This window comes from Dendrobates tinctorius, unplaced genomic scaffold (assembly GCF_039654945.1).
Source record: "Dendrobates tinctorius isolate UK_male_01 unplaced genomic scaffold, ASM3965494v1 ptg000138l, whole genome shotgun sequence".
Classification (NCBI taxonomy): Eukaryota; Metazoa; Chordata; class Amphibia; order Anura; family Dendrobatidae; genus Dendrobates; species Dendrobates tinctorius.
Window position 1 is genome coordinate 10,218,496 of NW_027361806.1, and position 24,679 is coordinate 10,243,174.

The following is a 24,679-nucleotide window of genomic DNA, read 5'->3' on the forward strand; positions in this document are numbered from 1 at the left end:
GAGGAGCCATCAGCAATGTAAGTGACAGGAAGAAATGTGTGCCAGTCGCTGCTCTGCCAGGTGACATCTAAGTCACTTCTTTGCTGTTAGTACTTAGTATTTATTCTGTAACATCTTATGCAACACATTGCACCTTTTTTTTTTTTCTTCCAGAAACAGCGCCCCCACATAGGTTGTGTCTGGTATTGCAACTTTGCTACATAGCAGTGAGCGTGGCTGAGCTGCAGTACCACTCACTACCTGTGGACAGGGGTGGCGCTGCCATTCTTGTAAGAAAGTGACCAAGATTCTCTAACCTCCCCCCCTCTGCAGTTCTTTTCTACCAAACTGTCAAGAGAAATGGATACATTTGGTGACGTTATTTTAACCTTCAGGTTAAATAATTTTGCTAAAAGGTTTCAATAAAAAAAAATAAAAATATTGAAGCGCTTAGCATCTACTGCCTCTAGACATAGCGGCTCAGACTGAAAAGTGGATCTTATAACTGGTTAAAAATCAGCTTGGAAGATGTTTGGTAGAAGAGAGAGAAGGGTTACAGAACAGACTGGCGACATTTTGTTGTAGACAAAATCAAGACTGAAATACTTCGGGTTTCCAGAGAGAAGGTTAATAAATACACCCCTTAAATGCTGCACAATGTGTAACCATGGAGCGGACAGCGATCTCCGCTGGGCGACTCCGCAGAGGATTGGATTTCACGGTGCGGTTTTCGCTCAGGGTGCAGCCGCAGATTCCTGTTCTGCATGCAAGATGAAACAAGGACATAAAGCCCCATGTATGAAAACCAGTGTGGGGCGAGCGCAGCAGCTAATCCCACTCCACCCGGCTGCACTAATGCACTTTTCAGGCTATGTGCACACGGTGCGGATTCTGCTGAGGATCCGCAGCAGATTTAGGTGCGTTGTACAGTACCATTGTTTTCAATGGTCAACTGAAAGACGCTGTGCACATGCTGCGGATTTTTCCGCAGGTTCAAATCCGCAGCATGTCAATTCTTTGTGCGGATTCCGCTGCGGTTTCACACCTTCTCCATTGTAGAGGTGTGAAACCGCAGGAGCAAAATCTACGTGTGCACATAGCCTTAGAACATAAGATCCCCTCCACCTCCACACTGCTAAAGGTCTCCTATGGCTCCCTAGTGCGAGTACCGGCACCCTAGTTTTTGGCCAACTCCAAAATCCTTCTGAAAACTGATCCTCAAATGCTTGGAAAACTTTTCCTATTCATCTCATTCCTCATACGTGAAACTTTTTGAGGTTTGAAAAAACAAAATAACTTGTGAAAAAAACAAAACAAAAAGTGCCTGTCACTTCTTCAAAGTGGAACCTGTTGGGGTGAGCTCCAAACGAGGCTCTGCTAACAAAAGGCTCCAAAAAGCAATAAAAAAAATTCCAAAACTCTTCAGAAAAAAGAGCTAATAATAATAATAATAATAATAAAAAGGAGTGTTTCCTTGAGCCGTTTCCACTTGAAAAACTAATAATTTTATGCACAGCCCAGAAAACTTTGCGTGCACACAGCATTATAGTGGCGATCACAGTTTCTCTGTGGTGTTTTTGCAATTTAGGCTACATTCTTGCAGATTTTGTGCACCCATTAAGGTAGGTCACTTGCATTTTTTCGAAAATACACAGCGTCAATAGCTCATAAGCTATTGACGCTGTGTATTTTCGAAAAAATGCAAGTGACCTACTTTAATGGGTGCACAAAATCTACAACATCAAAAACTCCTTGTGGAATGAACCTTACAGGGCGTATACCATAATACGGGGTATATTGGGATAAATATCTCATAGTGCGGCACAGTACAGGAGCACCATATGGCGGCACACAGATATAATATAAAATCTAACCCCATTACAGGTATTTACTAGTTATGAGTGAACGTGCTGGGATAAGGTGTTATCTGAGCATGCTCTCCTGCTAGCCTAGTGTCTTCGGCATGCTTGAATAATATGTTTGAGTCCCCGCAGCAGCATGTCTCGCAGCTGTTTGACAGCCGCATCACATGGAAGGATTATCGTTTGTTGTCGAACAGCCATAAGATATGCAGCCGCGGGGGGACTCGAACATTTTTATTCACTCGGTTAACCCCCGAGCATAACACCTTATCCCAGCACGTTCGCTCATCCATAGTATTAAGGGTAAGTTCACACTAGGTGGTTTTTCCTCTAGCAAAACCTGATCTCTTGTCAGGAAAGAAGCTGCAGGAAAAAAAAAAGCATGTTTTCCTTAGTTTTTCTTACCATTTTTGATGCTTTTTTTTTTTTTGCTGCGGTTTTGGCAGGCTGGATGTGTTGCTTGTGCATGCAGATAAAGTTTAGCGTTGAAAAAAAAAAGTTCCTGTACCATAGAATCAGGTTTTGGCACAAATAACGCAGCAAAACATGATATCGGCGTTTTGGGTGCATTGTTTCAGCGTGTTTACACCACCCATTCAAGTCAAAGGGTGAAAAAAAATTAAAAAAAAGGCCAAAAAACAATGCAAAGCACAAAATACTGATGACAAACAAAAAAAACCCAGTGTGTGTGCATGAGATTTCTGAAATCTCATAGGCTTTGCTGGTACTGTAAAACACAGCTGAAAATTAGCGCAAAAACGCCCAGTGTGAACTTAGCCTTAGGGTTTCTTGGTGCTTCCTGCACATGTGGCCCCTGATATCGGCTCTCGAGGACCAGATTCTGCATGGTGCTCAGTTAGTTCTAAATACTATAGATCTGGGGTGATGTGACCGCCGCCGCTCACCGTGTCCATCCTGTCCCCTCGGCCGCTGACCTCCGCTCCCCGGCTGCTCTCACCGATGATCTGATTCTTTCGTGTCGTTCTCCAGAACTTTAATTTTTCTTTACTTCCTTGTGTAAGAAACGTACAAGTCTCCGGCAGCGATTCTCCTAGTAGGGTTGTGTGTTTTTTTTTGTCTTTGTTCCTGCACCTCCCACAGGTACATGGCTTTTTGTTTGCTTTTTTTTTTTACATTTCCTTAGTCCTGGGCTACACTGGGACTTCTAGGAGCTACTGATATTAACTATGGAGCAGCTGACCCTGAAGACCGGACCCTGGACCCCAGCCCCATGGCTTCCATGTTTGCTATTATTTTTTTTTCTATGTGGTTCCATTGTTTCCCCTTTTAATCCACTCCTGACATCAATATTAAAGGGCCGGTGTGAGACCACATATCCCGGAGCAGATCCTGCAGCCGAGGCTCACACCCGATAGTAAGTGGCCAGCTTCTTTCACTTAGGCCTCATTCACACGTCTGCGAGTCGCGAGAGTTTTCTCTTTGAGTTTTTTTTATGGGTAGAACCTGCACCCCTGTGCACACCATTATTTTTTGATGTTGCAGATTTTCTGCACTGACCGCTATCACAAACACAATGAAAAAAAACCCCACAAGAAACCTAATTTCCATAATTGGTGCAGAAAACCTGCAACATCCAAAAACTCACCAAATACTCAACATGGGAACCAGAGGCGAAGCTGGGAGTTCAGCTCAGGGGGAGCGAAATGTCTGAGGGGGTCTCTCACCGGTAACCGGGATTATAACTACGGTCGTGCTGTCTAATAGGGGAGAAGACCGCGCTCTTACTGAAAATAATCTCTATATAAAGACCAACATTGATATTACCGCCATATGGTCAGTGGTAGATACCAGTCCTATGGAACATATAAGAGATCACAGGACAGTTAAAGATGGGAACTTACCGCTGACGTTCTTTCTGATGGAATCGTTCTCTTTTCCCGTCTTTTCCATCTGGCCCAGACCGACTTGACAATTTCTTCCAGCCAGGACTCAGCTGCAGAGAATACAACAAACACACATTTCACTTCTCACATTTCAGGCACTGGCCTCATCTATTCCCAACCTGCAGCCACCCCTCATCCTGCCGATACCCCAATGCTGAGCCGCTGCTGCCGTATGTGACCCTATTACTGCACCTGCTGGGTGGTATAATAACACCTGCTGTTACTGCCCCACATAATAGTGCCGCCACTGTGTCCCTCACATAATGATAGTGCCGCCACTGTGTCCCTCACATGGTGATAGTACCGCCACTGTGCCCCTCACATAATGATAGTGCCGCCACTGTGCCCCTCACATGGTGATAATGCCGCCACTGTGTCCCTCACATGGTGATAGTGCCGCCACTGTGCCCCTCACATGGTGATAGTGCCGCCACTGTGCCCCTCACATGGTGATAGTGCCTCCACTGTGCCCCTCACATGGTGATAGTGCCGCCACTGTGCCCCTCACATGGTGATAGTGCCGCCACTGTGCCCCTCACATGGTGATAGTGCCGCCACTGTGTCCCTCACATGGTGATAGTGCCGCCACTGTGTCCCTCACATGGTGATAGTGCCGCCACTGTGCCCCTCACATAATGATAGTGCCGCCACTGTGCCCCTCACATGGTGATAGTGCCGCCACTGTGTCCCTCACATGGTGATAGTGCCGCCACTGTGCCCCTCACATGGTGATAGTGCCGCCACTGTGCCCCTCACATGGTGATAGTGCCGCCACTGTGCCCCTCACATGGTGATAGTGCCGCCACTGTGCCCCTCACATGGTGATAGTGCCGCCACTGTGCCCCTCACATGGTGATAGTGCCGCCACTGTGCCCCTCACATGGTGATAGTGCCGCCACTGTGCCCCTCACATGGTGATAGTGCCGCCACTGTGCCCCTCACATGGTGATAGTGCCGCCACTGTGCCCCTCACATGGTGATAGTGCCGCCACTGTGCCCTTCACATGGTGATAGTGCCGCCACTGTGCCCCTCACATGGAGATAGTGCCGCCACTGTGTCCCTCACATGGTGATAGTGCCACCACTGTGCCCCTCACATGGTGATAGTGCCACCACTGTGCCCCTCACATGGTGATAGTGCCGCCACTGTGCCCCTCACATGGTGATAGTGCCGCCACTGTGCCCCTCACATGGTGATAGTGCCGCCACTGTGCCCCTCACATGGAGATAGTGCCGCCACTGTGCCCACAAGATGGTGAACTTGTCCCCTGGAAAATATTAATCCCCTGTGCAAATGTCCTAGATAAGTGTCCACATTTTGCCCCTAAAAAGTAATCATGTCTCTTGAGCACATTTGACAGTGACAGTACTTAGCGCCCCTTTAACAATAATGCTTCTTAAATGCTGACTTAACAGCTAATAATCTCCCGTGAATCCCGCAATATAAAGTTCCTCAATACACAGTATGATGTCCTCACTGCTCCCCCAAAACACAGTATAATTACCCTCACAGTAGCCCTCAGACTGTATAGTGGCCCCCACATTAGCCACTGAACTGTATAATGGCCCCACACTGTATAATGGCTCCGCATTAGTTCCTAAGCTGTGTATTCACCCCGCATTAGTCCCCAAACTACATAATGGCCCCACATTAGTCCACAAGCTGTACAATGGCCCCTGCATTAATTCCCATGCTGTATAATGGTCCCACATTGGTCTCCATGCTGTATAATGGTCCCACATTGGTCCCCATGCTGTATAATGGTCCCACATTGGTCTCCATGCTGTATAATGGTCCCACATTGGTCCCCATGCTGTACAATGGTCCCACATTGGTCTCCATGCTGTATAATGGCCCCACATTGGTCTCCATGCTGTATAATGGCCCCACATTGGTCTCCATGCTGTATAATGGCCCCACATTGGTCTCCATGCTGTATAATGGCCCCACATTGGTCCCCATGCTGTATAATGGCCGAAATTGGTCCCCAAGCTGTATAATGGCCCGCATTAGTCCCCATGCTGTATAATGGCCCCACATTGGTCCCCATGCTGTACTGTATAATGGCCCCACATTGGTCCCCATGCTGTATAATGGTCCCGCATTGGTCCCCATGCTGTATAATGGCCCCGCATTGGTCTCCATGCTGTATAATGGCCCCGCATTTTTCCCCATGCTGTATAATGGCCCCGCATTGGTCCCCATGCTGTATAATGGCCCTACATTTGTCTCCATAATGTATAATGGCCCCGCATTAATTCCCATGCTGTATAATGGCCCCACATTGGTTCCCATGCTGTATAATGGCCCCACATTGGTTCCCATGATGTATAATGGCCCCACATTGGTTCCCATGCTGTATAATGGCCCCACATTGGTTCCCATGCTGTATAATTGCCCCACATTGGTCCCCATGCTGTATAATGGACCTACATTTGTCTCCATAATGTATAATGGCCCCGCATTAATTCCCATGCTGTATAATGGCCCCACATTGGTTCCCATGCTGTATAATGGCCCCACATTGGTCCCCATGCTGTATAATGGCCCCCACATTGGTCCCCATGCTGTATAATGGCCCCACATTGGTCCCCATGCTGTATAGTGGCCCCACATTGGTCTCCATGCTGTATAATGGCCCCACATTGGTCCCCATGCTGTATAATGGCCCAAATTGGTCCCCAAGCTGTATAATGGCCCGCATTAGTCCCCATGCTGTATAATGGCCCCACATTGGTCCCCATGATGTATAATGGCCCCACATTGGTCCCCATGATGTATAATGGCCCCGCATTGGTCCCCATGCTGTATAATGGCCCCGCATTGGTCCCCATGCTGTATAATGGCCCTACATTTGTCTCCATACTGTAAAATGGCCCCGCATTGGTCTCCATGCTGTACAATGCCCCCTCATTAATTCCCATGCTGTATAATGGCCCCACATTGGTTCCCATGCTGTATAATGGCCCCACATTTGTCCCCATGCTGTATAATGCCCCCTCATTAATTCCCATGCTGTATAATGGCCCCACATTGGTCTCCATGCTGTATAATGGCCCTACATTGGTCTCCATGCTGTATAGTGGCCCCGCATTAGTCTCCATGCTGTAAAATGGCATCTGCATTAGTCCCTAAAATGTATGCAGTCCCTCACACTGTTTCAAGGTTCCCCACACTATGTATAAGGATCCTCCATTTTTTATGATGCCCCCACATCACACAGCAAATTTTAATGAAAAGAAATTATAAAAAAAAAACATATCCTTCCTCACCCAACCCAGGTTTCTAATGAATCCAATGGCAAGGCAACAAACTGTCAAAGAGCCAACACACACACGGCACAATGGCGTCACTGTTCTGTGACATCCTGTGTGTGAGTCAGTGCCTTTGCCATTCTGTAGACAGCAGGCTTAAGGCGACCTGGGGATCTACAGAACGGAGAGCGGCAGTGTGGGGAGTTGGTGGCTCTACCTCATGGCTTGTCTGTATGGGTGCGATGTGCACTCTGATCAATAAGGTTAGCATAGCTCCAGATGTGCCCCTCAGGGTGCGGAGTCAGGGGCAACCTCCCCCTCTGCCACCCCGGCAGCTATGCTACTGGTGGCAATGCAGCTTTATAGTCTATGGAGCTGTTCATGTGGCGCCCCTGAGGCTCAGTCACCACAGAGGTACTGCACCTCCTCCTGACGTGTGGTATCCCACCATCCAGGTAAGGTCGAGACTCCTGACCATGCTCCAACACCTGCACCCCACACCACAAAGTAGTGTAGCAAAGAACCTTCGGCGGCTCCCTGCTTGGAGTATAGCAAAGCACCCCTTGATGGCTCCCTGCTTGGAACACGAAACGTGCTGGGAGGTGGGTGGCGTTAGATTACATTACAAGGAGCGGGACGAGTTTAGGACAACAGTTCAGTTGGTTAGAGAGTTGGAGAGAAGAAGATCCCTGGAGAGAGGGATAGATGAATGGAAGTGCTGCAGCAGATCCCAGTGACCTGGGTCTGGTGGCACGGGAAAGGAAGAGAGAGAGCAACATAGACTGGAAGCCTGATTCTCCATAGAAAGAAAGATTAGTATGGAACGTGAGGAGTGAAAGGGAACAGAGGACGTGGGTTTGAAGAGAACCTTTCTTAGAAGTTCCAAGCGCAAGACCGGGGCCCGGTCCCCGAGGTTGTATGGATACTAATGATCCTGCAGCAAACAACGGAGGAATAGAAGTAGTGACCACTTTATTCCCACACAAGACTTGGGGGCACAACAGCAACTGGATAGTGAGCCGGGACTTAGTAGCAAGAAGTCCCCGAAGCAAGCTACAGCTGTCTGCCGTACAAGTAGAGTTCATAAGAACATCGGACAGGAGGAACTCTAGTGTAACTCAGTACTAGGAGTGCTTCATTTAAAGGCGCTATAAGAGTAGGCGTTCAGAAAGGCACATGTTGGCGGAGTGTTGGAAAGGAGTATTCCATCTGGCCTGGAGGTTGACTGAGTCCCTGACCCGGAGGACACGGCACGGAGGCAGGCACCTGTTTGTACAACAGACTGTGAGTAAAGCTTTGGAACTACATGCCCTAGTGTCCTCCACTTATTCCTGCGCCAACCTGCCCAGCACTGCTACATCCCTTGCGCCTGACACTACACCATCTACGTGTCACTTCACCTACTCTGCCCTGGGACTACATCCCTGCCTGTGGAGGGCTATAACATCACTGCTGCACCACACCATCTATCCCAGAGGATCCGTCTGCAGCGTCGGCTTACATCTTCATTGCCGAACACCACAGGTGGCGTCACGACTTACACATTGATACTGAACATTTACAATGGGCGTCCAGGGCCACGGGCCGGGTCCCAGCTACCGTGACATCTCCCATTGAGGACCATCGGGCTCGGTACCAAGTACCCTGCTGCCCTGGGTGTGAGGGCGACCCATTCACATGTCTTTGTTTTTTTTTTTGGACCACATGTCTGATAAATCACAGATCAAAATTACTCATAAGAGTCTATGGGTCCAGGAAAATGTCATCAGTGCGCGGCTCGTGTGTGCATCCTTTGTACGTGTCCCGTGTGCGCATCATAGAATCATAGAATCGTAGAGTTGGAAGGGACCTCCTGGGCCATCTGGTCCAACCCCCTGCTCAAAGCAGGATTCGCTAAATCATCCCAGTCAGATGTCTGTCCAGCCTCTGTTTGAAGACTTCCATTGAAGGAGAACTCACCACTTCTCGTGGCAGCCTGTTCCACTCATTGATCACTCTAACTGTCAAAAAGTTTTTTCTAATATCTAATCTGTGTCTCCTCCCATTCAGTTTCATCCCATTGCTTCTAGTCTTTCCTTGTGCAAATGAGAATAAAGTTGATCCTTCTACAATGTGACAGCCCTTTAGATATTTGTAGACAGCTATTAAGTCTCCTCTCAGTCTTCTCTTTTGCAAACTAAACATTCCCAAATCCTGCAACCTTTCCTCATAAGACAGGGTTTGCAGACCGGTCACCATTCTGGTCGCTCTTTTCTGAACTTGCTCCAGTTTCTTGATGTCTTTTTTAAAATGTGGTGCCCAAAACTGGACACAATATTCCAGATGAGGTCTGACCAAAGAGGAGTAGAGGGAAATAATGACTTCACGTGATCTAGACTGTATGCTTCTGTTAATACATCCTAGAATTGCATTTGCCTTTTTTGCTGCTGCATCACACTGTTGACTCATATTCAGTCTGTGATCTATTAGTATACCCAAGTCTTTTTCACATGTGCTGTCACTTAGCCCTATTCCTCCCATTTTATATATGCTTTTTCCCGTGTGTTCGAGTCAGTGTCTGCCTACCTGAGGCTGGCATAATAGCACAATGGACCACATCTTGGTGCCCGCCACCCCATACTGCCGGAAATGGTGTCCGACAGAGCGCAATGTGACTCCGTCTGCATCAGTATGGTCAAAAGCACCCGGCACAAACAAACATCTAACATTTTTTAGGATTCAGAGATAAACACCAAAGGAGCCAAAATGTGATATGAACACTCAGTGATCACATCCAGCCTATATTACTGGGAGAGACACCCAGACCTCACATCCAGCCTATATTACTGGGAGAGACACCCAGACCTCACATCCAGCCTATATTACTGGGAGAGACACACAGAGCTCACATCCAGCCTATATTACTGGGAGAGACACACAGAGCTCACATCCAGCCTATATTACTGGGAGAGACACAGAGATCTCACATCCAGTCTATATTACTGGGAGAGACATGCAGAGCTCACATCTAGCCTATATCACTGGGAGAGACATGCAGAGCTCACATCCAGATTATATTACTGGGAGAGACATACAGACCTTATATCCAGCCTATATTACTGAGAGAGACACACAGACCTCACATCCAGCCTATATTACTGGGAGAGACATGCAGAGCTCACATCCAGCCTATATTACTGGGAGAGACACACAGACCTCACATCCAGCCTATATCACTGACAGAGACATGCAGAGCTCACAACAGCCTATATCACTGGGAGAGACATGAGGAGCTCATATCCAGCCTATATTGCTGGGAGAAACACACAAACCTCATATCCAGCCTATATTACTAGGAGAGACACACAAACCTCATATCCAGCCTATATTACTGGGAGAGACACACAGACCTCACATCCAGCCTATATTACTGGGAGATACACAGAGATCTCACGTCCAGTCTATATTACTGGGAGAGACATGCAGAGCTCACAACCAGCCTATATCACTGGGAGAGACACGCAGAGCTCACATCCAGTCTATGTTACTGGGAGAGACACACAAACCTCATATTCAGCCTATATTACTGAGAGAGGCACACAGACCTCACATCCAGCCTATATTACTGGGAAAGACATGGAGAGCTCACATCCAGCCTATATCACTGGGAGAGGCACACAGACCTCACATCCAGCCTATATCACTGACAGAGACATGCAGAGCTCACATTCAGCCTATATAACTGGGAGAGACATGAGGAGCTCATATCCAGCCTATATTGCTGGGAGAAACACACAAACCTCATATCCAGCCTATATTACTAGGAGAGACACACAGACCTCATATCCAGCCTATATTACTGGGAGAGACACACAGACCTCACATCCAGCCTATATTACTGGGAGAGACACACAAACCTCATATTCAGCCTATATTACTGGGAGAGGCACACAGACCTCACATCCAGCCTATATTCCTGGGAGAGACACAGAAATCCCATCCAGCCTATATTACTGGAAGAAACACTCCTATGAAAGAAAAATCTGAAACTAGGATCAGGCAGCAAATTCTATGTCAGTGGGGCTGAAAATCAGTGAAAGCATGAATACTGTAGAATGAAACTTAGTGCAATGCTATTAACTAAAGATAAATGTCTAAAAATCCTTTTTTCTGTCCTAGCTAGCATTTTCCTACACTGTAGCTTGGCATGTGTGTTTTCAGCCTAAGGACAGTTTCTCGCAAGTGTAAGACAAGGACCTGATTTACAGCCGCAGGTATTGTGTGTATGTAATGAGCCAAACTGACAGGGTTATTGGACGCACGGTGTCACACATCCATGAAACACGGACCATTCTCTCATCAGAAGACCTGGCCTGACAGCAGGGTTCCCCGATCTGGAGTAATGGCTTCATCTATGCCTATGGCGCAGTTAGTTTAGACACCCAGAGATGAAGCAGAGTCTTCTGATGCGAGAACAGTTTGCGTTTCATGGGGGGGTGAAATCGGCCTCAGCCAGGAGCTTGTTGACAGCTGCCACATTCTTCTTACACTACATGTTTCCTTGTAGAAAACCAATGATGATGTATCCGAAAGTTTCAAAAACATTTAACCCTTTTTTTCCATTTTATACATGTTTTTTTTTATAGCGCCCTTAATTTCAGGGCACCGTACATGTGAAATCAGGATTTAAAAAAAAAAAATAACAATCACTTACTATTAGAGACGATCGAATCGTTTGAAATTCGATTTCTCTAGGTTTAACAGAGTTTTCTAAGAACTGCAGGAACTCCAATTGCCCTGAAAGGACACGTGCAACACGCTGAGGTCTCCTAGGACTGTATCCAGCCGCTTTCAGTCTCTTTGAGGATAGTGTCACACCAAAGTATAAAAAATAGTTCAGCGTTTCATCCATGCAGAAAACTCTGACAGTACTTTTCTCCCTTGTCATCTGTGTACAATCCTTTATTTTTTTACAGCAGCAGTTATTAATCATTCACAGTTTCTTATTTTACAGAATTGCAATGTATCCCTAAAAATCGGATGCAGTACTGTGGCTTAGATTTTTTTTTTTTTTTTGGGGGGGTAAGAACTGGAATGGGTGAGTCTCGTCAGATTCATGGAAGAAACTAGGGCACTCTGGGGTAGCGATTTCTAGAGTCTGCGGGCAGCACGGGAGAAATCTTGGAGATGGTTGCATGAGGTGCAGAGAAGACAAGATCACGGAAGATCTCCTGAGGATCTGACATTACCCGTGGAGAGGTAACGCGAGATTAGGTGGGAGATGTATGGAGAATTCCGGTTATAGGCAGCCGTGTAAGTCTTTGTAGCATTTAGAACTGAATTCTGAGGCTAACAGGTTTTATACCTTCTCTATTAGCCAAGTGTCTTGTCTCAGAATAGGACAGATCTGCTATAAGGTGCCGTGCAATATTTTGCCTAATGTATTAATATGTGCTGTATTTTTAGGTAATTGCACGTTTTTCCCCCTAGGCTTAGGCCACGTTCAGTATTTGGTCAGTATTTTACATCAGTATTTTAAGTCAAAACCAAGAGTGGGTGAAAAATGCCGAAGTGGTGACGGGTTTCTATTATGCCTTTCCACTCCTGATTTTAGCCTTACAAATACTGATGTAAAATACTGATGTAAAATACTGACCACATACTGACCGTGGACTTATAGAAATAGTGACTTGCAGCATTTATTCAGTTGCTCTCTTACGCAATTTTACAATGTGATTTTTTTTTCTTTACCTTCAAACAGATGGCATGTCTCCACAATCATAGATGATAAAGGCTAAAGAGTTCACCCAAACAAGGTAAGCAATTTCTTTAGTAAGGGTTATATCCTATTTGTGTATCTACCTTAAGTGACCAGTAGATGTCACTGTTTGGCCATTAATTCAGAAGCAACAATGTATCAATTTTTTATTTTTAGCCTAGTTGTAATTGGCCCCTGGTTCCAATCCTCCTCCACTTCTCAAGCCTGGATGTGAAAAATCTTCCTGGTCATGTCTAGACTGAATTTTATTAATCTGAATTTTTATGTATGGCTGTTAAATAGGGCTTTAAACAGATGTAGCAGTCCTACTGACGGCATATTGGGGCCTTGTTTTAATCAAATTATCCCAGTTTATTCAATGGCGCGTTGCCATTTCAATTCCTTACAGCCTTCACCTATTTTCAATTTTTAGTTTTCTTTCTCCTTATTCTCTTACAAGAGTCATAACTTTTTTTTTTTTTTCTTTTTTTTTACCTTTCCACCGACGGCCTTAAGGGGGGCTTTGTTGTGAACACTTGTGACCTGACTTCTGAGTTTGGGCTCCCTCCGGTGGTTGCTGCGGGTAATGGAGATGGTCGGATTGACAGAAGTCAATCACCTGAAGAGGATGATTGGAGGTCAGGTGTTACAGACTGGGAAGATTTAAGTGAGCAGCATATCCTCAGTTGTTGCTGGTGATTGACTTCTGTCAACCCGACCAGCTCCATTACCCGCAGCAACCACCAGAGGGAGCCCAAACTCAGAAGTCAGGTCACAAGTGTTCACAACAGGGCTTCTTTTTGTGGGATGGATTGTAGTTTTGAATGACAACTTTCATTTTAACGTGAAATCTATTGAAATATGGAGAAAAAAGTCTAAATGCGGTAAAATGGTGAAAAAAAATGTGATTCTACCATTTTTTTGGGAGGGGGGATTGTTATTTACAGAGGTCATTGTGCAGTAAAAATGATTTAAAAACATCATGTGTTTTTTTGTGACTTGAGGGTTGAAAAAAAATATTGTAAACTACAAAATTTGGTTTGTGTCCCCAGCTTCTGAGACCCATAAATATTTCACTTTTCCATGAATGGATCTGTTAGACGTCTTGTTTTTTGCAAGGCGAGCTGCGTTTTTTATAGGTACCATTTTGACGCACATATAATGTTTGGATCACTTTTTATTGCATTTTCTGCAGGAGGGTCCGGCGACCGAAAAACAGTAATTCTGGCACTTTAATTTTTTTATTTTCTGTTACATCATGATGTTTACAGTAAAGTTGAAGTCATTTTCTATTTTATGATTTCTATTTTATTAGATAGAACTTTTAACTTTATTTTTACCTAGGAAAAAAGTGGGTGATTTATTTATTTTATTTATTTATGTTACCTTTTGACATAAAAACAAAACTGTTGGTGCGTTTCTGGTAAAGTAAAAAAAAATATATAATGGTCATTAAAATAACTTGAAACTGACAAAAGTAATTTTCAATTACTGAAAATCAGACATTACATTTTGATTGTGGTTCAACAGAAAAATTAATAAACTAAATGAAAACGGTCTGGACAAAAATGATGGCTCCCCTGAAAAAGGTTGAAAATAATTTGACCACATGTGAAACTAAAAGGTGTACCCTTTTATCAGCGTCAGAAGTGTCTTCAAACTTGTAATCAGTCAGTCTGCTTATTTATAGGGTGAAAAGTAGTTATTGTGCTGTTTGGGATCACCACACTGAACCTGAGCAAAGAAAGCTGGGGAGAGAGTTGTCTCAGGAGATTAAAAAGAAAAATTACAGACAAACGTGTATTCTGAGGATAAGTGGATAATCCAGCACCTACATATTATCCTTCCTATGATATTTTTCCCATTGCACCAACATGAGGGATGCGGAAACGTCCTGGCATGTCAGCCTCTAAATACTTTGTGTAGGTGTTGAAAAGGTAAATATATTATTTCCACCCATTCTATGGGGATTTGGAATATTTTTATATATTTTTTTAACTTTTTAAGTCATTTTTTTTAATCCTCGATGGGGACTTGAATCTGCAAATGGGCGATTGTTCTGTATATTATCAAACTCTAATATTGCTGCTTGTAATAAAAATAACATTGTGCAGTGAAGCCTATCTGCAGGATGACCTTGAAGGCAGTGACGAGGGAGCAACCAGCATCCATAGTAACCCATCAGACCCCCCCCCCACAATGATTGCACGCGTGCACGAACAAGGAAGCCATTGTCAGTGATAGACAGCAGCATGGAAATGGTTGCGTAGGTTGAAGAAAAGACCTAGGTCCATCAAGTTTAATCTATAAAAGCAGCGATCAGAGCTGAGCTTTGGTCACTGCTATTACATACAGGTGCCTGCTGTACAACACAGCTGAAATCTGCCAGGTATGGGGGAAAGCTCAGTTCCTGAGCCCGCTTCATTCACCCACAAATGTCAGGAAGGGGTTAATATTTTGGTCTTGCGTGAGACATAAATCACATACCCCAGGCTAAGACTCTGGGGGCCACTAAGGCTATATGAGGGCATTGACAAGAAGGAAAATGGGCAGATGCAAAAGTTTGAGCACCCTGCATGGTTAGTACCCAGTAACACCCCTTTTTGCAAGTATCACAGCTTGTAAACACTTTGTGTAGCCAGACAAGAGTCTTTCAGTTCTTGTTTTGGGGATTTACATCTGTTCTTCCTTGTAAAATTCTTCCAGTTCTGTGAGATTCCTGGGTCGTCTTGTATCCTCTGCTATTTTGAGGTCTAGCCACAGATTTTCAATGATGCATTTAGAATTTGTTGAAATTTCATTGCATCCATTCTTCCCTCTACTAGTTAAATGTTTCATGTGCCATTGGCTGCAATACAACCCCAAACCATGATTGATCCCCCACCATGCTTAATGGTTGGTGAGATGTTTTTTTCCTGAAATTCTGTGCCCTTTTTTCTCCACACGTACCTTTGGTCATTGTGGCCAAAGACTTCTATTTTAACCTCATCGGTCCACAGGACTTGTTTTCAAAATGCATCAGACTTGTTTTAGATGTTCTTTTACATACTTCTGACTCTGAATATTATGGTGAGAGAGGTTTTCTTCTGATGACTCTTCCATGAAGGTCATATTTGTGCAGGTGTCTCTGAACAGTAGAACAATGTACCACAACTGCAGAGTCTGCTAAATCTTTCTGATTTTCTTTTGCAGTCAAGCGGGGGTTCTGATGTGCCTCTCCTGCAATCCTACAAGCAGCTCTCACCGAAATTTTGCTTCGTCTTCCAGACCTTTTCTTGACCTCCACTGTTCCTGGTAGCTGCCATTTCTTAATTATATTTAGAACTGAGGAAAGAGCAACTTGAAAACACTTAGCTACCTTCTTATAGCTTCCTGCTTTGTGGGCCTCCACCATTTTCAGAGTGCTAGGCAGCTGCTTAGAAAAACCCATGGTTGCTGTTTTTTGGCACAAGGTTAGAGGAGGCTGGGTTTTGATAAAGCTTGGAAGTTTTCATCACCCGGCCTTTCCTAACCATGATAGTGAACAAGCCATAACCCTAACAGGCCAATTAAGGTCTGAAACCAAAGTTTTCTGAGAGCACAAATCTACAGGGGTGCCCAAATCTTTGCATTGGACCATTTTCAGTTTTGTAATTTTTTAAATTAAGAGAAAAGGACTATATTTAAATTATATTTTTTTATTTCTTTTTGCCTAAATCTTTAACTTCAGCCCTTTTTAGAGATCATTTCATCTTCAACTTGCTTCACTGTTCCCAATAACAGTCATTTTGACCAGGGGTGCCCAAACATTTACATGCCACTGCATGAAGTCTATAAATTCCGTTTTATTCTGGCCACGGCACATGTTTAGCTGAGTGAAGATGTTGCCCCCGGTGTCCACTGTTATCAGTCGGAGCTCAGAGGTAAACACGCTCCACCTTTATTTGAGATTTGGTAACTTTTTGGAATTATCAGGGGAAATATTTAGAAACTTGTCAATGATTCACCATTGCGGACACTGCCGGGAAAGCTCCAGTTTTCCCACCAGCACATCCATGTCTGGGCGGCAGCATCGCATCCATCTAACTGGGGAAGATGAGAGTTCATATCGGCTCCGATCTTTGGTGTTTATCCATATTATGCATCGTAGGAATGGTGACAAGCGGCCACATTGGATCAGCCGGCAGGTAGGGGCAATAAGTAGCTGACATTGGGCTGTTTCTGAATGGAATTGTTTTATTCTCCTACATTATCCAGGCCTATACTCCAGTCACATCCAAAGCTGCAAGCAGAATTTTTCTAATCTGGAATGTGCAAACTCTGTGTTGACAAAAGATCACACAACGCAATCCACTCTAATGCAAGGAATTGTGGAAGACGATTCTAAACTAACAGTAAAATTACTTTTATCTCCATCCATAAGATGGCATCTACGCGTTTCAGGTGCCGCAGCTCCCTTAGTTATGATGTTGCGGCGCCTGAAACGCGTAGATCTCATCTTTGGTTTTAGCATGAATATTTTACTAGTTGTCCTCTGTATAATATTTCAATAAAAAGATTGCATGTCCGTTGGGCTGGATTATCCTTCCTTTATCACATATTATCTGTACCTTGGAGGTTGGGATGGAACAGATCTATGGAGGAAATCTAACCATCTGCATCTGTTCTCAGTTCTTCAAAATGATTTTTCTAGAAATATATATATATTTTTTTTGGCTATGGAAAGAGTCCTCGTTGCAGCTTCTGATAAGAGTTAGTGGATTTCTAATCACAACTTCTTCTCACTCAATCATGCTTGGAATCAATGGCCGTCAGTATATTTCTACATTTCTGCTCTGTAGGGTTAAATGCTTGCTAAGCTGAAATATGCTCTATTATATAGATTTAAAAAAAAGCTTTCCGGTGGAATAGAATACAATATTAGTAATAGTAGTTTATAGCATAGTTAGAAAGATAAACTTCATCTGCCACAGTGCACTGCATACATGAAGCCAGCAGGGGGCAGCAGAGAAATACAACCTGAGCGCTAACAGGAAGGCAGCAGAATGTTGCTCTGAATCAGAAGACTACAGTAAGTTCAGGGCGGAGAGCTGCAGCAGATATCATCCCTCTTTTTGCCCCGATCATTCAGATCTGGATTTCCTCTCATTTCTGCAATGATGTCATAACTTTAGGATAATTTCCAATTTTATGGATTCTTTTTCTTATTACTAATTGTTGCTTTGATGGGATTTATGTTTCAGATTCTCCAGGAGCTCAGGCTCCACTCCTGATCCTGTGGACTGTAAGCTCGGTCAGTGGTCCGAATGGTCTCCGTGTTTTCCTTGCCAAGGTAGCAAAGTAAGATAGTCTTCCTGTCCGGTCATCCGCTCTAGTTGTATATTTTCTTCTCATTCAGTCTGACTGGCATATGTATAATTTCTGCTATATCAAAGTAGGGCTGTGTTCATACAGTCAGACATTTCTCATCATCCCCTACAGTCATTGTTTAGGCAACATATCTTTAGTGATGGGAGGACCCCTGCATGTTCGGGTGCCTCTGATCAGCAGTAAAATTATTACTGCCAGTAAAATAACAGCGTGAACAAGCAGCAGCTGTGAGTGGCGGTAAAAAATTTACCGCCGGTCACAGAGGCGTCGGCAGTTGGAGTACTACTCCCATCAGCCTACCGCTGATGTCACTGATAACAGCTACAGCAGGTGCCGCTGATGGGAGTATTCACCAGCCTGCACTATAAATAAATAAAAAAAATGACGTGGGGTCTGTTTTATTTTTGATAGCCAGCACTCTATTTATTAAATTAACCACCCCAGAAAAGACACATCTGTGAGATGAACCAATTCTGGTACTTTGCCCGGCTCTTCCCATTTGCCCTGTGGTGGTAAATGGGATTCATATTTGTGGGGTTCATGTCACCTTTGTATTATCAGGTGACATCAAGCCCAGGGTTTAGTAATGGAGGGGCGTCTATGATGTGCCTCTCTATTACTAACCCCATAGTCATATTTTACATAAAAAAACACCCAGAATAAATAAAAATCCACATCCTGTTTTACAAATGTATCTAAAAAAATAAACAAAGTTATACATGCCTTATGCCCATTCCACTGAAGCCCTCGTCTCCTGTAAAAAAAAAAATAAACAACCATATCCCACACCTGTCCGAAGTGAAGATGACCCACACAGTAATCCATATCTGTAATATGTGATTTGCAGCCTGCACTGTGACATGATTTGACCGTCAGGCAGAAAACCACGGGATAATGAGGTGCTGTGAGCACAGCTTCAGTTGCTAGCGGTGATGTCATAGAGTTCACCGCCAGTCATTGATGCTGCGTTCTCACTCTTCACTGTGAACCGGGATGATGAATTGCAGTGACCTCAATGAGATCACTCCAAGCACCGTGAGAGAATTCTCACTGTGCTCGCAGTGATCTCATTGAGGTCACCGCAATTCATCGTCCCGACTCACAGTGAAGTGTAGGAACGCAGCTTCAATCACTGGCGGTGAACTCTATGACATCACCACAGATGGCAGTGTGGGAAACACCCAATGCTTGGAGTGCCGAACCTGAAAAGTAACACAGACTTTCTGGAGAAGTCTATGTTCAGGGTCTGTGCCTGATCACTAGGTGTTCGCTACGGACCCTGAACTTTACTGCTTTGGTTCACCCATCTCTCTCTCTCACTATATAGATAATATCTTTCTCCACTTATTAGACAATTTTCCCACTCTCTTTCTCTGCGCTCATCACTCTGGAAAAGACAACTCAAATTAATCTTGGTTTGTCATCTCTCTGAGGGGTCAAATTACAGCTGCCTGTTGAAGTCTATGAAGGTGGGGTAGAGGGAGGAGCAGAGTGAGTGGGAGATGTACAGGTACACACAAAACTGTGCTTCTGTTTCTTAGCAAGTGTTAGATCTCAGCCCAGAGCTGGGTTCACAGGTACACTGCCTAGTACTGCTGTTCGACATTCTCAGTGTTGATGCCGAACTTGTGCTACATAGAGACAGGAGAGCAGTATACCCTCATGTATGTGTGTGCTGTGTATGGGAGACATCATAGCTGCTCGCCTACACCCACCAGCTCAGAGACTACAAAAAATTACAGATGGGGCACACAGAGGTAAACAGGTGGAAAATGCAGGATACTAGTCATATAATGTCCAGAAATAGTGTTACTCCTTGTGACTTGCTATATGCAAATCATTGTGTTTATTATGCTATCTTCACTGTGTAAATTTACTGTAATTTGCATCAAGATCGATTACAGGAAGTGAGGGCGGGGCTTTATCTCTCTACCGGGAGTGAGGGTGGATCTTTTTCTCTCTGCAGGAAGTGGAGGGCGGGACTATAACTCTTTAGAGGAAGTGGAGGCAGGTCTTTGTCTTTCAACAGGAAGTGAGGGTGGATATTTGTCTTTCTACAGGAAGTGAGGGCAGGGCTTTGTCTTTTCAGAATGTGGAGGTGGAGCTTTGTCACTCTGCTGAAAGTGAGCACAGAGTTTGGCTCTCTACAGAAAGTGAGCACAGAGTTTGGCTCTCTACAGGAAGTGGGGGTGGGGCTTTATCTCTCTACAGGAAGTGGGGGTGGGGCTTTATCTCTCTACAGGAAGTGGGGGTGGGGCTTTATCTCTCTACATGAAGTGGGGGTGGGGCTTTATCACTCTACAGGAAGTGGGGGTGGGGCTTTACCTCTCTACATGAAGTGGGGGTGGGGCTTTACCTCTCTACATGAAGTGGGGGTGGGGCTTTATCTCTCTACATGAAGTGGGGGTGGGGCTTTATCTCTCTACAGGAAGTGGGGGTGGGGCTTTATCTCTCTACGGGAAGTGAGGGTAGATCTTTATCCTTCTACAGGAAGTGATCACAGAGTTTGGCTCTCTACAGGAAGTGGTGGTGGGATTTTTTCTTTCTATCTCTGCTTCTGCTTTTCTATCAGTGTCACGGCCGCCGCTGATACTCACCTGCCATGTCCTGTGCGCACCTCCCGGCGCGCACCCGCTCCTCGGCGCGTCCCCGCTGCTGACCTCCGGCCTCCCCGGCGTCGCTCCCACGCTCCTCTGGCCGGAGCTCTGATGTCGTCATGTGACACGGTGGTTCCGCCCCCAACATGGCGGCGCCGCGTCATGTGACGCGGTGGCTCCGCCCCCAACATGGCGGCGCCCATCAGCTATTTCTGGCAGGCGTCTCCCCAGGTAAGACGCCTGTGAATCGTTCTCGGACTGCTGTCCTTTTGGCCAGCGCCCTGCACGCTCTCAGGCCCTGCTACACTTCTCCTCCTACCCCCGCTCTGTTAGGTTTCCTTGACTGTTCTCTCTCGGTTCGCTCCTCTGGCGGTTCCGTTTCCCTGTCTCCTTCCCGGTGTGCTAGCGCCCTGTGGACTCCTTGTCCGTGCCCTCTCTCACCCGCTCTCTCTCTCTTGCAGCCTCCAGCCACTACCTGCTTCGAACCCTCCAAGTGTCTGCGTCCTTCTGTCTCCTACCACTGACCTCCCGTGCCACTGCTCCGCTGACTCTCCACCCTAGTTCCTCTGGTGCTCACCCAGTCGCCCTTTTGGCTCCGGCTGTCACGGTTCCATCCCTTGTGGGCCTGCCCCTAACACTCCCTGTATAGGGGGTGGCTCCACCTGGTCTAGCTCGCCCGCAGGGGCTCTGGGGCCGTGACCCAGAGGGTCCACTCCGTGTTGCTCTCCTTGTTTTCTGCCACCCGTAACACTCCGTAACAGATTCACAGGCCATGGACCCCGCTGGAGTCACGGCTACGCAGAAGGAGTTACTTTTTTTACGCGAGAACCAAACGCGCATAATGTCCGTCATGAAATCGATGGACGCGCGTCTCTCCGCTCTCCAAACCTCCGATCCCAGTAATGCGGCCCAGCTGGCTGGCTTACAGCAAGAGTTAGCGCAGCAGCGGGACGCACAGAGTCACATCCTCAGTTACATGGCTTCAGTTGATGGCCGCTTACTCGCGCTCCAGGCAGCCGCGGCTGCTCCTCCTCCTGTTACTGGTCCTCACCCCCTTCCACGGTTGGCCAAACCCCCCCGTTATAACGGTGACGCAAAACTATGCCGAGGTTTCCTGAACCAGTGTCGCCTCCATTTCGAGTTGCAGCCTCAAGCATACCCCACAGATCGCTCTAGAGTGGCCTTCATAATCTCTCACCTCGAGGGGGACGCTTTGGCATGGGTAAACCCCCTCTGGGAGCGCGATGACCCCCTGGTTACTCATTTGTCAAATTTTTTGGACACCTTTCGTCGTGTATTCGACGAGCCAGGTCGTCTCGCCTCCACCACCGAATCTCTGTTCAGTTTATGTCAGGGGTCCCTTACCGTGGGGCAGTATGCCATCCAATTCCGGACTCTGTCGTCCGATTTGGGTTGGAACAATGAGGCTTTGGTAGGAGCTTTTTGGAGGGGGCTTTCGGGTCGGATAAAGGACGAGTTGGCAGGCCGCGACACTCCCATGGTTCTTGAGGATCTAATCTCGTTGGCAACCCGAATCGATCTGCGGTTCCAGGAACGAGCTCGTGAAAGAAGACTCGCGCGCCCGCTGCCGTCTCCTCGCAGACCACCCAGTCCTCGGTCTAGAGCCTTTCCCTCCGTGTCTGGACCCAAACCTATGCAAGTAGATCGCTTGAAACTCTCCGAACAACGACGTAAGGAGAGAAGTTCTCACGGCTTATGTTTCTATTGCGGTAGCGGGTCTCATTTGCTCCGTGCCTGCCCGGATCGTCCGGAAAACTTCTCCGCCTAGGTCAGGTAAGAGAGGCCTCCCTAGGTGTGCATGATTCCTCTCAACCCCTTTCTCTATCTGTCCTATTGCATGTGGGTGGCAAGCGGGTCTCCTTGGCAGCCTACGTGGACTCTGGCGCCGCTGGGAATTTTATTAAACTCGATGTAGTTTCCCAATTTTCGGTCCCTGTGAAGGCCCTCGAGAATCCCCAAGTCCTTGCATCCGTAGACGGCAATCCCTTGCAAGAAACCGTCAAGTTAGTTACGCACGAGGTCGAGCTTCAAATTGGCGCCTTGCACAAGGAGAAAATCTCGTTTTTTGTTTTAGCCGGTATCTCTCATCCTATTCTCCTCGGTCTTCCCTGGTTGCGACTTCATGAACCCACTTTGGATTGGCGTAACGGCAATGTTTTGTGCTGGGGGGACTCTTGTCGGTCCCGGTGTCTGCAGCCGGTGCATCCCGTAGGTGTTCCCCGTCTCCTCCCTGGTCCCTCTAGTTTGCCGCCCGCTTATCGGATCTACGCGGATGTCTTTGACAAGAAGGAGGCTGAAGTTCTTCCACCTCACCGACCGTATGACTGCCCTATTGAGCTCATTCCTGGACTCTGCAACGCTCCTGCAGTTTTCCAAGAACTCGTCAACGACGTCTTTCGAGATCTCCTCTATGTCTGTGTAGTGGTCTATCTGGACGACATCTTGATTTTCTCTCCCGACTTGTCTACCCACCGCCGAGATGTCCGTCAGGTTCTACATTGTCTCAGGGAGAATTACCTGTTCGCTAAGTTGGAGAAATGCCTCTTTGAGCAGTCCTCTCTACCGTTCCTTGGCTACATCGTTTCGAGCACCGGCTTGGAGATGGATCCTGAAAAGGTCTCTGCCGTTCTCAAGTGGCCGCGTCCCCAAGGAGTGAAGGCAATCCAGCGTTTTTTGGGCTTCGCCAATTTTTACAGGCAATTCATTCCACATTTTTCCTCCCTAGTCAAGACTATCTCTGCTCTCACTCGCAAAGGGTTTAATCCCCACTCCTGGCCGCGGGAGGCTGAAGCCGCTTTTAAAGATTTAAAGCAGGAATTCGCTAAAGCCCCAGTACTCCACCGTCCGGATGCCAGTAGGCCATTTTTTCTGGAGGTTGATGCCTCGTCTGTGGGTGCAGGAGCGGTTCTTCTACAAAAAACCTCCTCTGGACGCGTGGTCACATGTGGGTTCTTCTCCAAGGTTTTCTCCGCCCCAGAACGTAATTACGCTATCGGAGACAGAGAACTACTGGCCATTAAACTCGCCCTTGAAGAGTGGCGCCATCTTCTTGAAGGAGCTGTCCATCCGTTTACCATATTCACGGATCATAAGAATTTGGCTTATGTTCAGACTGCCCAAAGGCTCAACCCGCGTCAAGCTAGATGGTCCTTGTTCTTCGGGCGCTTTGATTTCCAGCTCCATTTCCGGCCAGGGAATAAGAACGTCAAGGCTGACGCCCTGTCTCGGTCCTTTTCGCCTGTGGACAGTGAAGATGACCCAGCACACATCATCAATCCAGCTAAGATTATCACTGTGGCTCCCCTAAACGTACTTTCTCCACCACCCGGTAAGACCTTCGTTCCGAGCAGGGACAAGGCTAGGGTCTTACACTGGGGACACTCATCTAAATTTTCTGGACACACTGGAATAAGGAAGACTCTCTGTCTCGTCTCTTGCCATTATTGGTGGCCATCGCTTCGCCAAGACGTCCTGGACTTTATCGCTTCCTGTCCTTCGTGTGCCAGGAACAAGGTTCCTCGATCCCGACCTTATGGGCTCCTACACCCATTACCCATACCCACGACTCCTTGGACCCACATAGCTATGGACTTCATCACTGATCTGCCAGAGTCCTCGAGGTGTTCGGTTATCTTAGTGGTCGTGGATCGGTTTTCAAAAATGGCTCACTTCGTTCCCTTGTCTGGTCTGCCTTCTGCCCCCGAGTTGGCGAAGATTTTCTTGCTCCTCGTCTTCCGTCTCCATGGCTTTCCACAGCACATTGTCTCGGACAGAGGAGTCCAATTCACCTCTCGATTCTGGCGAGCTCTCTGTGGGTTGATGAAGATAACTCTGGATTTTTCATCGGCCTATCATCCCCAGTCTAACGGACAGGTGGAACGGGTCAATCAAGTCCTGACTTCGTACCTTCGGCATTTTTCTAACGCGCACCAGGATGACTGGGTTTCTCTTCTTCCATGGGCTGAATTCGCGTAC

The 24,679-nt window shown here is 46.4% G+C and overlaps 2 protein-coding genes across 4 annotated transcripts in view; one reads left to right on the top strand and one right to left on the bottom strand.

Annotated features, from left to right (window-relative positions):
* FYB2 (FYN binding protein 2) overlaps positions 1-3,089 on the bottom strand; it is a 57,888-nt gene extending 54,799 nt beyond the window's left edge. Inside the window, exon 1 of one of the 2 annotated variants that reach the window (XM_073544554.1) lies at positions 2,747-3,089. In XM_073544554.1, the coding sequence (XP_073400655.1) occupies positions 2,747-2,755 (9 nt within the window). In that variant the 5' untranslated portion in view covers positions 2,756-3,089. The remainder of the gene's footprint in view (positions 1-2,746) is intronic. The other variant, XM_073544555.1, reaches the window with a different exon arrangement.
* A 90-nt stretch (positions 3,090-3,179) lies between these two features.
* The window catches only part of C8A (complement C8 alpha chain), a 50,854-nt gene continuing 29,354 nt past the window's right edge, over positions 3,180-24,679 (top strand). Inside the window, exons 1-3 of one of the 2 annotated variants that reach the window (XM_073544557.1) lie at positions 3,180-3,216; positions 12,741-12,795; positions 17,960-18,056. In XM_073544557.1, coding sequence (XP_073400658.1) covers positions 12,764-12,795; positions 17,960-18,056 — 129 coding nt within the window. In that variant the 5' untranslated portion in view covers positions 3,180-3,216; positions 12,741-12,763. Of the gene's footprint in view, positions 3,217-12,740; positions 12,796-16,723; positions 16,904-17,959; positions 18,057-24,679 lie in introns of those variants that run through there. The other variant, XM_073544556.1, reaches the window with a different exon arrangement.